General features: G+C 44.5%; 1 protein-coding gene across 1 annotated transcript in view; it reads right to left on the bottom strand.

The window, feature by feature from the left end:
• LOC120920085 (SLAM family member 9-like) overlaps positions 1–17,517 on the bottom strand; it is a 102,997-nt gene that overhangs the window by 21,079 nt on the left and 64,401 nt on the right. Inside the window, exon 3 of the mRNA XM_040331998.1 lies at positions 8,346–8,432. Coding sequence (XP_040187932.1) covers positions 8,346–8,432 — 87 coding nt within the window. The remainder of the gene's footprint in view (positions 1–8,345; positions 8,433–17,517) is intronic.

Below are 17,517 nucleotides of genomic sequence, written 5' to 3'. Positions count from 1 at the left end.
AACATTCAATTTCACCTGCCCTTTGGAAAAAGTGTGGTTTTACGTAATGGACCCTGCAACTAACAACAAGGTATTAATAAAATAAATACATTATTATATAGATTTGAGGGTTTACTTTGACCAATTTGTATATTGATTAGTTTAATAAATATTGAATAACCATAGATTTGGAAAATACAGATCTCTCCTCTAGACTGACCTGTATTGAGTTAGGTAAAGATCAACTGCACACTGGGGCCCCTGATTCTGTTGAGTTAAAAAAAAGCCAAGTAAACCGTTTACGTTGACATCTCTTAAATGTCTTTATGTTAAACAGTTATTCTCATTAAAGAGGTGAAATGCAAATGATGACACGGGACAAAAGATGGAAAATTCTTTGAAGATGTGATACACTGGAAAAACGCACAGAAACACTCCACTCTCTCTAGCCACCTTGTGAATCTGCACTGAAATACTGCTGGGAGTGATCTTATATACTGGTCATGCAGGCAGGTTCCTATTGGTAGCTATGGACAACTGTGGTAGGAGAACTCTGATTGGCTCTGATGCAAAAGAAGGGCAGAGAAAGTATTCGCGAATAATCGTAATACGAATATTCGCGATAGCGAATATTCGTCAACATAAAAGGATCGCCTTAGCTTAGCTACTCGGCCCAGGGTCTCTAATCATACCAGCAATGCTTTTAGACGTCGATGGAGATCACTAGGATGTGATCTGTTTTAAAAATACATTTGAAAAAATGTGAATATTCGTAATAGCGAATTTTGGCCGCGATATTCGAGTTATTCGCGAATAATCGAATATGCAATATTCGCAATACGAATATTCGTGAGCAACACTACTAGTAACCTGTAGAATTTTTTTCTATGGAGATTTTTAAGTCCTGTAGTTTTCAATTGTGTGTGCAATTTCAAAGCATGACTTGTTAGGTATTTATTTACTCGGCATAACATCATCTTTCACATTATACAAAAAAAAAAAAAATTGGGATAACTTTAGTGTTTTTTATTTTTCTTAATTCATTAAGGTGTATTTTTTTCCCCAAAAAAATTGCATTTGAAAGACCGCTTCGCAAATACTGTGTGACATAAAATATTGCAACGACATTTTATTCTCTAGGATCTCTGCCAATTAAATATATATATATGTGTGTGTGTGTGTGTGTGTGTAGCACGCTATATTTAAATTTAGTGTTATCTGAGCTGTAGTTAGCTCAGAATGATTACTTAAATTTCTGGTTTCTGTGTTAGTTCAGCTGTGCGGTGTAATTTTTCCACTTGACCCAGTGCTAATTTTAAAGGCTTATATGCAAGTTATTGTCATAAAGTGTTTGAGGACCTGGGTCCTGTCCCAGGGGACATGTATCAATGCAAAAAAAAGTTTTAAAAACGGCCGATTTTAATAATGCTTAAAGTGAAACAATAAAAGTGAAATATTCCTTTAAATTTGTTTCCCATGCTTAGAACTGTCCCTGCACAAAGTGTCATTTCTGAAGAAAAAAAAGTAATTTAAAATCACTCGCGGCTATAATGAATTATCGGCTTCCGGCAATACAGAGAAAAAGCGAAAGTCATTGATAAAAACACCGTTGGGAAAGTCCTTTATTAAAAAAAAAAAAAAAGATTCCAGCGGTGGTAATCCACTCTCGGTCTCCACTCCAACGCTGTCGGTATCCTGCGATGGGTGATCTCCTCTTCATCCAGGTCCAGGATCCAACGATAAAAATGTCCGCAGCGCAGTGCATCCTGTCTCCACCGGAGACACCCCGAGAATGATGCGTTAGAGGAGCCAGTGACAGCTCTTATGTATCTGAGGGCGGGGCCACTCGTCACGTGACCCTGTCCCCCTTTGACGCAAAGGGAAACCCAGACTTTCCCAGTGACAAGAGGGTAACCCCGCCCCCTCTGAGGCAACGGGAAACCTGCGTTACATGGACGAAGAGGAGATCATCTCATTGCTGGACCTTGGAGAGGAGATCACCCATCGCAGGATACCGACAGCGTTGGAGCAGAGACCGAGAGTGTATTACCACCACTGGAATCTTTTTTTTAGTTTTATTTTTTCATTTTTAGGAACTTTCCTAACTGTGTGTGTTTTTTTACAATTTGTTACACTTTCTTTGTGAAATGGTAGAGGTACAATGTACCCCAATACCAATTCACATAGGGGGGGGGGGCAGGGGTCTTCCAGATTTCGATAAGCCCCCCGCCGGCAGACAACCCATAACCACCGGGCAAGGGTTGTGGGGATGAGGCCTTTGTCCCCATCAACATGGGGACATAGTGCTTTGAGGGGTCACAGACCCCCAAAGCCTCCTCCCCATGTTGAGGGCATGTGGCCTGGTACGGTTCAGGAGGGGGGGCATTCTCGCCCCCCTTTTTTCCTGCTGCCTGCCAGGTTGCGTGCTCGGATAAAGGGTCTGGTGTGGATTTTTGGGGGGAAACTCTACGCAATATTTTTTTTAAATTTGGGGTGAAGTTCCCCTTAAAATCCACACCAGACCTGAAGGGTCTGGTATGGATATTTGGGGGAAACCCCACATAATTTTTTTTTATTTGGGGTGGAGTTCCCCTTAATATCCATACCAGACCTGAAGGGCCTGGTAATTGAATTTGGGGGGGGGACCCCCACGCATTTTTTTTTTATCAATGACTTTCAATGCCTTTTCTCTGTATTGCCGGGAGCCGACAATTCATTATAGCTGCGAGTGATTTTAAATGACTTTTTTTCCTTCAGAAATGACACTTTGTGAAGGGACAGTTCTAAGCATGGGAAACAAGCGCTACTTTACAGGCATACTTTACCCACCCCCTAGGTAAGAAATTTAAAGGAATATTTCACTTTTATTGTTTCACTATATTGTTACAATAAACATTATTAAAATCACTGCTCCCAAAAAAATGCAGTTTTTAAAACTTTTGATTTTGCGTTGATACGTGTCCCCTGGGGCAGGACCCAGGTCCCCAAACACTTTTTATGACAATAGCTTGCATATTAGCCTTTAAAATTAGCACTTTAGATTTTTCATGTTCGAGTCCCATAGACTTTAACAGTGTTTGGATGTTCGAACAAATTTATTGCCTGTTCGCATGTTCTGATGCGAACCGAACTGGGGGGTGTTCGGCTCATCCCTACTGATGTCACAACGCTACTGGATGTGCCAGCCTCCAGAGGTGAGAGGAGAATGATGAGTGATCCCAGTTCCATAACAGCAAGTAGCAGAAGCATACCTCCCAACATTTTGAGATGGGAATGAGGGACACCTACTTGCAAACGTATGTAGGCATAGAACACGCCCCCTGACACACACCCTTAAGGAGAATTAACCAAAATAAAGCTTAATTAAATCCACAAGGACTTTTTTTTTACCACTCCTATTCCTTTATATTGGCTTTTAAAATGTACAAATGCAACAATTTAGAAATTAAATGAAAGGTTTAGCACTGGGAAATACCTGACCAAAATGAGGGGCAAAGAGGGACAGTTCCTCGAAATCAGGGACAGTTGGTAGCATGCAGAAGTGTTATGTTTCCTTTCAACTTGGATAGATATAATATCATGTAAGTGCTTTTAATCTTGTGTCCTAATAAATAGTTTTTTTTTAAACAGAAAGTGGTATGAGTATCTCTGATGTTTATTTTGGAGCTCACTTGCACCAATGACATTAAGTTGCATTAAGGGAATTTGAGATTAACCCCTAATGGGAAAGAGTGATTTTTGGACCTATGCGTTAGTGGGACCCATTTATAACTGTGAGAGCAAATCAGCAGAGCGGTGCATAAAGAAGTTGTAGTTTTGGGTGGAGTTCATCACTAAAGATTGATGGTGAAGTTGAAAGCGTGGAAGATAAATTGTTTGCTGCACTAAAAGATTATATTATTTATGCACTGGATATTTTTGCTGCAGTAGGGAACGAGAAACAAAAGATCCACACAGCATCTTTCCAAAATAACTGTTCTGTATATTCGGTGCAATTGAAGTTTTTTATACACGTGATTACGTAGGTGTCCCATTAATATTATAATTGTACTCTTATCGTAACAAGGGGTGTAACATAGGTAGGCTAAATTCTAATCAGGACTTGAAAGAATGCAATATGTAATGAAAACATTATTAGTGCAGTGTGCAATACATACAAAATAGAATACAATAATATACAGAATCTACAAATTTCATTTACAGTATTAAAGTGATTGTAAAGCTTCACATTTTTTTTTAATAACAAACATGTTATTATTACCTGCTCTGTGTAATGGTTTTTCTAGGGGGGGGGGGGATCCTCATTACAAAGATTTTTACCTTAAAGTGATTGTAAACCTTGTTTTTTTCTCTAATTAAAATAAAAAACATGTTATCTTTACCTGCTCTGTGCAATGGTTTTGCACAGAGCACCCCCCGATCCTTCTCTTTTGGGGTCCCCTGACAGTACTCCAGGCTCCACCACCCCACTGAGTGCCACCCCTTGCTGTGTAATGTGCAGGGGGCCAGAGATGGGGGGCTGTGTAACATGCAGGGGTCCAGAGATGTAGGGGTGCTGTGTAATGTAAAGGGTCTAGAGTGTAATGTAAAGGGTCTAGAGCTGCAGGGGCGTTATGTAATGTGCAGGGGCCCAGAACTGGGGGACTGTGTAATGTGCAGGGGTCCAGAGCTGCAGGGGGGTCTGTGTAACATGCAGGGGTCCATAACTGTGGGGGGTCTATGTAATGTGCAGGGGTCCATAGCTGCAGGGAGGGGCTGTGTAATGTAAAGGGGTCTAGAGGTGCGATGGGGTGTGTAATGTAAAGAGGTGCAGGGGGCTGTGTAATGTAAAGGGGTCCAGAGCTGTGGGGGGCAGTGTAATGTAAAGGGGTCCAGAGGTGTAGTTGTGGAGAGAGGGTACACAGTAGTGACAAACAGATATTGGGGGTGCAGAGGTACGCAGGGGGCACAGTGGGGTGTTTTTACATTTTAAAGTTGGGGGGGTGCCAGATATAGAATCCACCCCAGGTGCCAAATGTTTTACGTACACCTCTGCACAGAACGAGGCTCGGCCCCTTGTTACTGGCTCTAATTGACAGCAGCAGGAACCAATGGCTCCTGCTGCTGTATCTGAGCCAATGAGGTGCAAGATAGCCGAGTAAGCCTCAGCTCTCATGCACATTGCTGGATTGAGATTAGGCTCAGGTCTTCAGTTAGGGAGGCTGGGGGAAGATGCTCACAGAAGTTGTTTTACCTTTCTGCACAGAATGCAGTAAGGTAAAAAAAATCTTCTGCTTTTACAACCCCTTTGTGAAGGACTTTTTGCCTATATGCTTCAGTTTAATTCTCCCTGCTAGTAATGCTGTGTGTGTTAGAGGTAAAAGGTGATTTCATGTGTGACTCATTCTTCTGTGTAACAGACTGTTGAAATGTTAATGTCCCTTCCCCAGCCAGCTCCCTATTTTAAAGGCTAATTGATCTATTGTGTGTGTGTGAAGAAGACCTTTGTTTACCCTTAAGAAATGTGTCTACAGGGTCAGCTCCGAAGTGTCTGCCTATAATCTGTATGGGAGCCCCCACTGTGTGAGGGGGGGCAGAGATTGTCATTGTAACAGTTTTGTAACTACATATAAGCTAGGTGTTGTACCATTAAAGTCTCTCTGGTTCCAGCAGTAAGCTTGGCTCATGTGTGGATTATTGGGCGATCCCAGGAATATTCCTCCTCGTGGAATATTGGGTGATTTTCTTTATGGGAAGAAGGGAATGTTTGACGGGGATATCATTCTACTACCGTCACAACTGGTTGTCAGCAGCGGGATTTTCCCTTCTACTATCCTTTACACCAGGATTCCAAGCAGACACTGGGAACAGTGAATGGAAGGCTGGTACACCCTGCTTAAAAGAAATACACTGGAAGAACTACTGGAAGTTCGTGGAAGGATTGCTAGCAACAAAACCAAGCGGGTCATCAAAGCAGAATTAATGGAGCTAGACCAGGAGAACTTGGTTGCAGCAATGCCAGCAGTACAAGAGATGGAGACACCAGTGATTCAGGAAGAGGAATCACCAGCCAACAAGCTAATGAGAGAGAAGCTAGCATGGTTCGGTCCGAACCCAACGGCGGATGTGGTGCTGAAAGTGATGGACCTGTTAGCGGAGGAGGCTAAACAAATAAGAGACGCAGAGCTACAGGAGGCTAAACAAATAAGAGACGCAGAGCTACAGTTAAAACTGGCTGCAGTCCAACAAGCAGCATTCTCCAAACAGTGAGTACAGCACAGCAGACACAAGGAAGATTCCGTTTAGCGCTTTTAAAGCTTTTGATGAAAAAGACTGTGAAATTGATAACTACCTGGCAGATTTTGAGAGACAATGTAACCTGCACCGAATAGCTAGAGGAGAGTGGGTTGCAATATTGTCAGGCAAACTGTCAGGCAAAGCTTCTGATGCTTTCCGGACCGTGCCAGATCAGGATATCCATAGCTACGCCAGGGTTAAAGAAGTGCTCCTGGCTCGTTATGCAGTAACCCCAGAGTCCCACCGACAGAAGTTCAGGGACTCACGCAAAACCACGAAAGACTCTTACGTGGAATGGGCATGCCAGTTATCCCTGTCGGCCTCTAACTGGGTTAACAGCAGCCAGGCCACCACCGCAGAGGACATTTTGCAACTAATGCTCCTGGAGCAATTTTACAATCACATCCAGACGGATGTCAAAGACTGGGTAAGAGATCGCAGGCCCATGACTCTACCAGAGGCCGCTAAGTTGGCGGATGAATATGCGGATACTCGCAAGATGAACCAGGTCACACCACGGGTACAACCTCCACGACCAACAGCGCCCTCACACCCACCAGCTGCTAGATACCAACCTCCTAACAGACCGGTGACATCTAGCCCTCGCTATCCAAGCCAGGAGGACAACGAATAACGCTGCTTCCGGTGCAAACAGCTGGGTCACTTCAAGCAGAATTGCCCCATGAACGACAACACCAGGTCAAATTGGTCTCAACCTGGGTACCGCCCACCAGCATCAGCCCATTGTGTAGACTCAGCTTGGGATCCCCAGGAGCTGGGTCAGGAAGAACCATGGGGCACCCCTTACGAAGCCCTCATGGTACAATCTGTTATTACGGACAACAGGGAACACCATTGTCAGCTGGTCATGGGTAATGGAAAAACCGCCCGGGGATTAAGAGACAGCTGGGTGGGCGACAGCCATGAGCTGGAGGGGCCCTGGAGGGAGCTGGGCAGAAAGAGGCACCGCCGGCTACCCTCCAAGAAGAAGATGTCCTGGAAGCCGTATAACAAGCTGACCTGGGAGGAGAAGAAGCGACTGGAGGAGAGGGAGTTGCAGCGGGCGTCCAAGATGCGGGCCGAGATGTTCGCCAAGGGCCCACCGGTGGCCCCTTATACCACCACCCAGTTCCTGATGATGAAGTACCACGTGGAGAGCCTGCAGGACATGAGCAAGCAGGAGCTGATCCGTGAGTACATGGAGCTGGAGGAGTGCATAAGCCGCATGGAGGAGGAGAACAACCGCCTGAGGTCACAGCAGGCCGTCCCCCCCAGGCTCCATGAACTGGAGATGGAGCTGGAGAAGCTCAAAGAGGAGAACCGGCGGCTGCGGAGGGAGCAGGGGGTGGCTGACCCTATGGGGCACTGAAATCCAAAAAACCTTCAGGCTTGAAAACCACTTTAATGTAATACACTTGCCCACTGCCCTACTATATATGTATACAGTATATAAAAGGACATGTGCATGCAGTATATTCTAATTGGGTCCTAGTTCTTCTCCTCCATCTCTGTGAGTGCCACTAAGCACAGTATGACAGGAGATAGATATCAGGACAGATTCAGGTACTAATTCTGGCTGTATGTACAATACATAATAATATCTAAACACAAAAGCAATATTTACCAGCTCTGAGTACTGGAGTGTACTGGGGGGCTCTGTGTATTGGGTGGGGACTCTGTGTATTGGGGGATCTGTGTACTGGGAAGGCTCTATATACTGGGGGGAACTCTCTGTAATGGGGGCTCTGTGTACTGGGGGGGGGACTATGTACTGTGAGTTTGAGTACTGGAGGAGCTCTGTATACTGGGGGAGCGCTATCTACTAGGGGCACTATATACTGGGGGACTCTGAGTACTGGGGAGAAGGAGGGAGGAGTAGCTATGTACTGCTGGGTGGGTAGAAGGGGGACTCTGTGTACTGGGGAGAAGGAGGGAGGAGTATCTCTGTACTGCTGGGGGGGGTAGAGGGAGGTGGGGGAAACACTGTGTACTGAGGGGTGGAGGGGATGCTCTGTACTAAGGGGACGTGAGCTTTGTAGTGAGGAAGGGGGGGTCAGGGTTGAGTGAAGAGCTCTATACGGTGTACTGACCTGTAAGAAGTAGAGAAGGAAATATTGAAAGGACCAAGAAGCATTCAGGTAGATGTTTCATCATTGTCTGTAGAATGGAGTGTGATACTGAAGGACACAAAGCAAGAGAAACTACTGCAAAATTTAGAGCCGTGCATGGAAACCGCAGTTTCTGCACAGATGAATATATTTTAGAAGAAGTGTGAAACCACAACTACTGATATCTTAGGAGGAGTGGACTGTGTGTATCATAAACAGATATTTTAATCAGTAATCAACAAAACTCATTTGACTAGATGCAGTCTTTAAAGTGGTTGTATAGGGTGTTTTTTTACTTTTACCTACAGGTATGCCTATAATAAGGCTTACCTGTAGGTAAAAAAGAATATCTCCTAAACCTTTACGGTTTAGGAGATATTCCCCTCGCAACTAGCCGCTGAATGCGCGGGAGTGACGACATCGCGGCTCCAGCCACTCACAGAAGAAACGCCAAGGGGAAATGTCATCTCCCTCGGCATGGACCGGCAGCGGTAACAACGCCTCGTTCCAATTTAAGTATTTCATAATGAGCTAGTATGCAGTGCATACTAGCTCATTATGCTTTTTTCTTTACAGGTGCCAGGAAAAGGAAAAAAAAAATTGCCTATACAACCGCTTTAATTCTTCAGATTTCAACATTTTCTTATAGTCCGAAAATGTCAACTGTAATCTAAGTTTGGCTGGCGATGGGCTTTTAAAGTATGAATGAAAAGTAAATATAGAACAAGAAACAAAAAAAATAGCCATTTAACCACTTCAGCCCCGTACCATTTTGCAGCTAAAGGACCAGGCCACTTTTTGCGATTCGGCACTGTGCCGCTTTAACTCACAATTGCGCGGTCGGGCGACGTGGTTCCCAAACAAAATTGGCGTCCTTTTTTCCCCACAAATAGAGCTTTCTTTTGGTGGTATTTGATCACCTCTGCGGTTTTTATTTTTTGCGCTATAAACAAAAATAGAGCGACAATTTTGAAAAAAAAATAATATTTTTTACTTTTTGCTATAATAAATATCCCCCAAAAATATATAACAAAAGTGTTTTTTTCCTCAGTTTAGGCCGATACGTATTCTTCTACATATTTTTGGTAAAACAATGTTTTATTGATCGGTTTGCGCAAAAGTTATAGCGTCTACAAAATAGGGGATAGTTTTATGACATTTTTATTAATAATTTTTTTTTTACTAGTAATGGCGGCGATCAGTGATTTATTTATTTTTTATTGTGACTGCGACATTATGGTGGACACATAGGACACTTTTGGCACATTTTTGTGGCCATTGTCATTTTTACAGCGATCAGTGCTATAAAAATGCACTGGTTACTGTGAAAATGACACTGGCAGTGAAGGGGTTAACCACTAGGTAGCGCTGTAGGGGTTAAGTTTTCCCTATTGAGTGTTTCTTACCGTAGGGGGGATTGGGCTGTGTGTCACATGACACTGATCTCCCCTCCGAGTACACGGAGCGGAGATCAGTGTCATTGTCACTACGCAAACCAAGGAAATGCATTTTTACACAAGCATCTCCCTGCTCTATACCTCCATGAGACGATGGCGGGAATCCCTGCGGCGATCGAATCCGTGATGAAGGAGGCAGATTTCGAGGGACCGCATAGCAACAGCCATTTACAGAGTAAAAAAAAAATATATATATATACATCCAAATGTTTTTTTTTTTTATTTATTTCATGCACATTAATGGCATTTTTTTTTTAGGGCTCCACTTTAATGTTCATTTTCATCTCTATTAAAGCTAAACAAAAAAGTTTCCTGCCATGCGGTGGGGCTGTGCCCGCTATGCATGGGTGAACTGCTAGGTTTTGTCTACGGGATTGGAGAGCAGAGATATACTCACCTGATCCTCCCAGCACAAGACCAGTCCTTGTGGCTCCCCCCCCCCCCAGGGTTTAGAGGCCTTGTGCAGTGGACTGTTCCTGACGTCATCACTCCCATATACCAGCTCTGGATGTGAAGACATCATTCATAAATAGTCCACCGTTGGACATGGGGAGCACTGTTTTCTGAAGGATAGAAGGATCAGGTAAGTATAAGCGCTGTGTTCACCCCCAGACAAAATGAGAAGTTAACCCATGCAGTGTGAGTACAGCCCCACTGCACGGGAAACAACATTTTCAAACATTTTCAACATTTTTGGGCTTTAAAGCGGAGGTTCACCCAAATAACATGTATATAAGATCATATTCTTTATACTTCCACCATGTACAGTATGCCCTTTTTTTTGTCTCTACATACCTTACTATGGTTATTTTTCCACCCGGCTTCCGGGTACTGACTCCCACGGGAGTAGGCGTTTCTATGCAGAGGCGCAATGTCACCTGGGACTTCGCCCAGATCATTGACGTCCTTGAGAAAAAGTTCCCCCCCACGCCCACCTGTTTCGTAGGCGCGTCACAAGAGTCACAGAGTTTCCGAAAGTAGCTGAACTGCGAGTCAGCTCTATACGGCGCCTGCGCAGTCAGCTCTACACGGCTCCTAGTCGGTGCCCAGGGGCCGTGTAGAGCTGATTCGCAGTTCGGTTACTTTTGGAAACTCCGTGACTCTCGTGACGCGCCTACGCGGGGGGAACTTTTTCTCAAGGACGTCAATCATCTGGGCGAAGTCCCAGGTGACATTGCGGAAGCCGGGTGGAAAATAGCCATATTAAGGTATGTAGAGACAAAAAAAAAAGGGCATTCTGTACATGGTGGAAGTATAAAGAATATGATCTTATATACATGTTATTTGGGTGAACCTCCGCTTTAGGTTAAACTACAGATACAGTTTGTGTTCTAGGATTGAGCCAAATGAAAACATATGACTTCATTGGAAACGGGAGAATCTGGTGCCAGGATCCCAATGGTGGGAAGGGGTGTTTGTTAGGGGAAGAGGAACCTAAAGCAGGACAGGTGAGTATGCAAACAAGGAGTTTACATAAGGGATGGTTAGTGTGAGGATTAGTGTTAGGCCCCATACACACGGGAGGATTTATCCGCGGATACGGTCCAGCGGACCGTTTCCACGGATAAATCCTCTCGAGGATTTCCGCGGATTTCCATGCGATGGAGTGTACTCACCATCGCATGGAAATCCGCGCTGAAATCCTCTGGCGATGACGTGTCGCGCCGTCGCCGCGACTATGACGCGGCGACGTGCGCGACGCTGTCATATAAGGAATTCCACGCATGCGTCGAATCATTACGACGCATGCGGGGGATCCCTTCGGACGGATGGATCCGGTGAGTCTATACAGACCAGCGGATAGATTTGAGCAGATAGATTTGATAGCATGTCATCGAATATTTATCCGCTGGAAATCCATCCCAGGGGATAAAAATCCGCGGAAACAGATCCGCTGGATTGTACACACCATAGAATCTATCCGCTGAAACCGATCCGCTGAGATTTTTCAGCGGATGGATTCTATCGTGTGTACGGGGCCTTAGTGTTTGAGTTATAGGGAGGCTGTACTGGGTTACAGGAAGGGCTTTTGCTAAGGATACAGACAGGGTAAGTGTTAAAGTAACAGGTAATGACTAATGTTAGGGTTACAGGAAGGGTTAGTGTGGAGGTTGAGGTTACAGGAAGTTTTGTGTGACCGTGTATATGCAACACAAGTTTGAGCCAACATTCCGTAGGAAAAAAATCCACGGTTTTCTTGTCGGAATTTCTGATTGTGTGTATGTGGCATTAGATTTACAGGGAGGGTTAGTATTGGTTAACGGGAAAGTAAATGTGAGAGTTAGTATTACAGGGAAGGATAGTGTGAGACTTACATACATACAAGTGATGCCGCGTACACACGATCATTTTTCAGCATGAAAAAAACTTTGTTTTTCAAAAACGTCATTTAAAATGATCGTGTGTGGGCTTCACATCATTTTTCAGGTTCTGAAAAACGACAAAAAAAAAATCGAACATGCTGCATTTTTTAACGTCGTTTTAAACAATGTCGTTTTTGGGTTGTAAAAAATGATCGTGTGTGGGCTAAAACGACGAAAAATACCCGCGCATGCTCAGAAGCAAGTTATGAGACGGGAGCGCTCGTTATGGTAAAACTACCGTTCATAGAGGAGTAAGCACATTCATCAAGCTTTAACAGACAAAAAAGCGCGAATCGTCTTTTACTAACACGGAATCAGCTAAAGCAGCCCAAAGGCAAATGGAACTTCCCCTTTAACCTCCCTGGCAGTATGATTATTTCAGAAAAAAGGTGCTGAAAGCGGTACCATTATTTGCAAGGAAATTTGGCGTTTTATACTGTAGGCCTGTAATTCTTAGGAATAACTCACTTAAATCTGACCCAGATATGAAATTTTTTTTAAAAACAAAATTATAAATTATAATATAATAAATAATTATAACAAATAATAATATAATTATAATAAAAATTATTCAATAATGTAATCAACTCAAATAAAAAAAAAAAAAAAAAAAAAAAAAAAAAAAAATCACTGAAATTTGCTCAGTTGCAGAATTGTCGCTGTCATTACTTTTATTTTTTTATGACGAATTTCCCCACAAATCGCTATCGCACAATGCTGCAAGTGATTATAATTTATTATCGTTGTTTTCTAGCTGCTCTAAAACCATTTTTGACATAAAGGGACACTTTTGGTTGCTATGGACAATCTACAGTTTGCAGGGAGAAAGAAAGGTTTTTATTATATAAAATAACATGTAGGGCACTGGGCAGACCACTAGGGACAAGGGGGTGTGTATTTTTACATACAGTACTGTAATCTATAAGATTACAGTATACTGTATGTAATGTGTTTGTTTACGTTTTTGAATTTGGCGCCGTTCTCCGCTCCCGTGCGTCATAACGTCGCAGGGAACGGAGATCGGCGGCACAGGAGGACACTGTGTGAATCGAGCGAGGTCCTGCTCGCTCACACAGCGCGGTGGCATCACTGGATCCAGGGACAAGGTAAGTAACTTTGTCTGTGGCTACAGCGAGGCGAGCCCGAGTCTGACTCGGGGTTACCGGTTTTGGTATAAAAATCTCACCCCGAGTCAGACTCGGGAATACCGCCAGGGGGGTTAAAGTGCCGTTGTATGTGTTGTACGTCACCGCGCTTTGCTAGATAATTTTTTAAAAACGATTGTGTGGGCAACATCGTTTTAATGATGAAGTTGGGAAAACGTTGTTTTTTAGACATGCTGAAAAATGATCGTGTGTACGCGGCATAAGGCTTAGCATTCTGATTGAGCCTCTAGGGGAGTTGAGTGCGAGTGTTACAAGGAGGGTTAATGTTAGGATTACAGGTAGAGGGGATTTTGATTGGCCATTGGTCAGTATTACAAGGAGGGCTATGCCCCATACACACGATCAAAATTTTCGATGGAAAAAGTCAGACAGACTTTTTCCATCGAAAATTCCTACCGCGTGTATGCCCCATCGTATTATTTCCATCGGAAATTTAGAGGAATACCGTCGGAGTTTAGATAGAGAACATGTTCTCTTTTACTCCAATGGAATTCTGTCGGAATTCCGATGTGATTTTGGTCAAACAAAGGTCCGACCGTGCGTACGGGGCTTTAGTGTTAGGATTACAGAATGAAGGGCCTTATGATTGGCCATTGCTCAGAGTGCAGAACTGAAAGTTAATGTATTGCACTTTACTTGAACTGTGGTGTGCTCACGCAGTCTTTTCTTCGAGTCATTTTCAGTTTGCATGGAAATCCCCTTATAGTCCAACACATGCTCAGAATTGAATTCTTATCTCATTCACTTCCTGAGTCCTTAATTCCTCAGATTTCAGGAGAAAAAAAATATTAAGTGCTTCTTAGATAAGCATGTAAAAAGTATCTTAATACTTACAGAAATAAGTTAATTGTATGAAGCGTCATAAAGATATAAAATACACACTGCTTCTATGTTTTATACAAAGCAGCTGGTGTTCATGTAACTGATAAGGGTACTTAGCTTAACAACGGACCAAACCACATTTGTCTCTCGTTAAAAAAAAAAGAAATCACCAGAAATGTTCTAAAAAAACATCATAAAAAAGTCACCCAGTGATGGATCACCCAAAAACAAGCCTACATTCTCGTGGATATCCAGTAGCCCAGGTACAACTTTCATGCTCCTGCATACACTTCTTCAGGCAGTAGAGGGCACTATGTACATACAAGGAATTTTCCATTGATATTAGAGCAGACTTTCTCAACCTTTTCAACACGGAGGAACCCTTGAAATAACCTTTCGGTCTCAGGAAACCCCTGTTAAAAATGGCTATATCTACAAGTCATGATACATTAGTGGTATGGTCAGTGGAAGCGTGCTCCTTACATCTGTGGTCTTGGGGAAGAATTTCCTCCCTACAGATAGATAAAAAGATCATTGGTGTCACTGGTGTAGCGCCCTGCTCCCATTGAGTGGGCGCTATGTGTTAAATTATAGTTGCCTGAGCAATAGTTTTGGCTCAGAACAATTATTCTAAATTGTTGGCTCTGTTCAGTTCAGCTGGGTTGCACAAGTTTCCCCCCTGACGGTGGGTGTCACTGTCACCGCAGGTCACGGTTGGAAAGGCAACAGGCTTGATGTATTGGGTATCTCTCTCTCAGAAGTGGCTCAGGGGGCGTGGTCAACCCGCTGTGCATTCTGCCGTTTAGCGGGGTTCGTCTTCCGTTCTTGACCTGATGGCCCTCCTGGCCTCAGGGATGTTGAGCTGTTTTGTAGCCTTGGGGCCGGCTGGCAGGAGTTTCTGGGGCCTACTGACCCAGGGATGGTCCTTCGCTACCTTATCTATGGAAGGAAGCTGAACCAGTGGGATTCAATTGATGGACGTACCCTGGCGGATTGACCTCACTGTGCTGCCGGTCCGGCTGAAAGATTCTTGGCACCGTGAGTTGTGTAACATTTGTTGGCACTATATCGAGTGTGCAGTTGGTTACACGATCTTGTGGCAGAAGATTGTGGGACGGCCTGACACTTATCAAGTCTGTGGCAGAGACTTTGACAAGCTTCGCACCAGCTCCTAGGCCAGTGAGAGTAGGCCTATCTGGTGGTTGCTGAAATCCAGTGTGGAGCCGAGTTAATCCTCTGGATCTAAGTGGAACCCTGTGATCCGCAAAGCAAAAGTACCTGAGTATTTCCCTGTCCCTCTACCCCTCTGTTGGAGAACTTTGTTTAACAAAACCCTTGAAAGAGACTTTGGGCCGGATTCAGAAAGAGATACGACGGCGTATCTCCTGATACGCCGTCGTATCTCTGAGCCTGGCCGGTCGTATCTATGCGACTGATTCAGAGAATCAGGTTACGCATAGATATCCTTAAAGCGGAGTTCCACCCAAATTTGGAACTTCCACTTATCCCACTCCTCACCCCCTTACATGCCACATTTGGCATGTAATTTTTTTGGGGAGGGAGTGGGGGCTTCAGGAGGAGTGGGACTTCCTGTCCCACTTCCTCCTTCCGGGTAGACGATTAAGCCTAATCGCCTAGGCGATTAAGCTTAATCACCTACAGGAAGGGGTTGCTGTAGGCGATCGCCTGTCCAATCAGACGGCGCCGCGCCGCTCGCGCATGCGCAGTTGGTGCCTGCCCGTGAAGCCGAAAGCTGTCACGGCCGGGTGCCCACACTGAGCATGAAGACGCCGGCCGGCGAGGGGGGGCGAGGAGCGGAGCCGTGGAGCAGGTAAGTGTCGGTTTATTAAAAGCCAGCAGCTACACTTTTTGTAGCTGCTGACTTTTAATAAACTTACAAAATGGGTGGAAAACCCCTTTAAGATCCGCCAGGTGTAAGTGTCTTACACCGTCAGATCTTAGGCTGCAATTTCAGGCTGGCCGCTAGGTGGCGCTTCAGTATTTTTACGCGAGGAATATGCAAATGAGTATTTACGCCGATTCAGAAACGAACGACCGCCCGGCGCTTTTTTTTTACGTCGTTTGCATTTGGCTTTTTCCGGCGTATAGTTACCCCTGCTATTTGAGGGGTAGCTAATGTTAGGTATGGCTGTCGTTCCCCGCGGGCGAGTTTTGAATTTTTTATGTCGTTTGCGTAAGTCGTTCGCAAATACGGCTGGACGTAATTTACGTTCACGTCGAAACCATCCTTGCGACGTCATTTAGAGCAATGCACACTGGGATATTTTACGTACGGCGCATGCGCCGTTCCAAAAAAACAAAAAACGTAAAAAACGCGGGGTCAAGACACATTTAAATAAAACACACCCCCTACATCGCCATTTGAATTACGCGGCCTTACGCCGCAACACATACGTTACGCCGCCGTAACTAAGGGCGCAAGTTTTTTCTGAATATAGAACTCCCGCCCAAAGTTAGAGCGGCGTAACGTATCTCAGATACGTTACGCCGGGCGAACAGATACGCCAATGTATCTGAATCCAGCCCTTTGTGTTTGGTGCGTACATGCTTATGGGCAACTCTTCAAGGACAACTCCTGGAACGAGCGTATGGAACAGTAAGGTAACAGCAGCTCCTTCGGGGGTAGTGCTATACTGGGAACTTATTCGAGAGGCAAACATTGGTCATTGCTCAACCATTGTTGAAAAACCTTGTATTAGAGCAATAGCACTGCCTGAGTTGCAGGTCATACAATGCTTCAGACAGAAGAGGGCACTGTTCATCCATAAGGGACTTTACAATAGTAATATATAAAGCACTTATATATAACAGAATGCCAGGGAGCCCTTTCCTTATGTAGCACTACATCCGGAGGAGCTGCTGGTTTGTTTTGGGTGGCATGTTACCTCATGGCTCCTCCGCTGTCTTAGGAGTATATGGTGCATATAGCAGTAGTAAAGGAATGTCCACGACAGGTGTCTTTTGCTGTGCTCTTTATTACCCAGCCGGGTAATAACAATAAAACTTGTGGTGAGGAAGGTAGAGTTGAAAGGAGAAGAAGAATAGCAAATTCAGGCGTAGCAATAGGGAAACAGTCCTGCTCTCACGTGTAACACTTCTTGCGCCACTCCTGCTTGAGTGGGAATAGCGTACCCGGACAGGCCTCTCTCACTGACCTGGCAGCCAGAGTATCGCTCGAACCTTTAAGGAAAAGTCTCTGCCACGGACCCTCCTGGAATGAATTGGAACCTTTTGGGAGAAGTCTCTGCCACAGACCCTCCTGGAATGGATTCAGTGAGAAACCTCTGCCACAGGCCCTCCTGATTGTGGTTACGGAGATGAACCT

This window comes from Rana temporaria, chromosome 13, assembly GCF_905171775.1.
Source record: "Rana temporaria chromosome 13, aRanTem1.1, whole genome shotgun sequence".
In the NCBI taxonomy this organism is placed as follows: Eukaryota; Metazoa; Chordata; class Amphibia; order Anura; family Ranidae; genus Rana; species Rana temporaria.
This window is presented reverse-complemented; position numbering and strand designations above follow the sequence as displayed.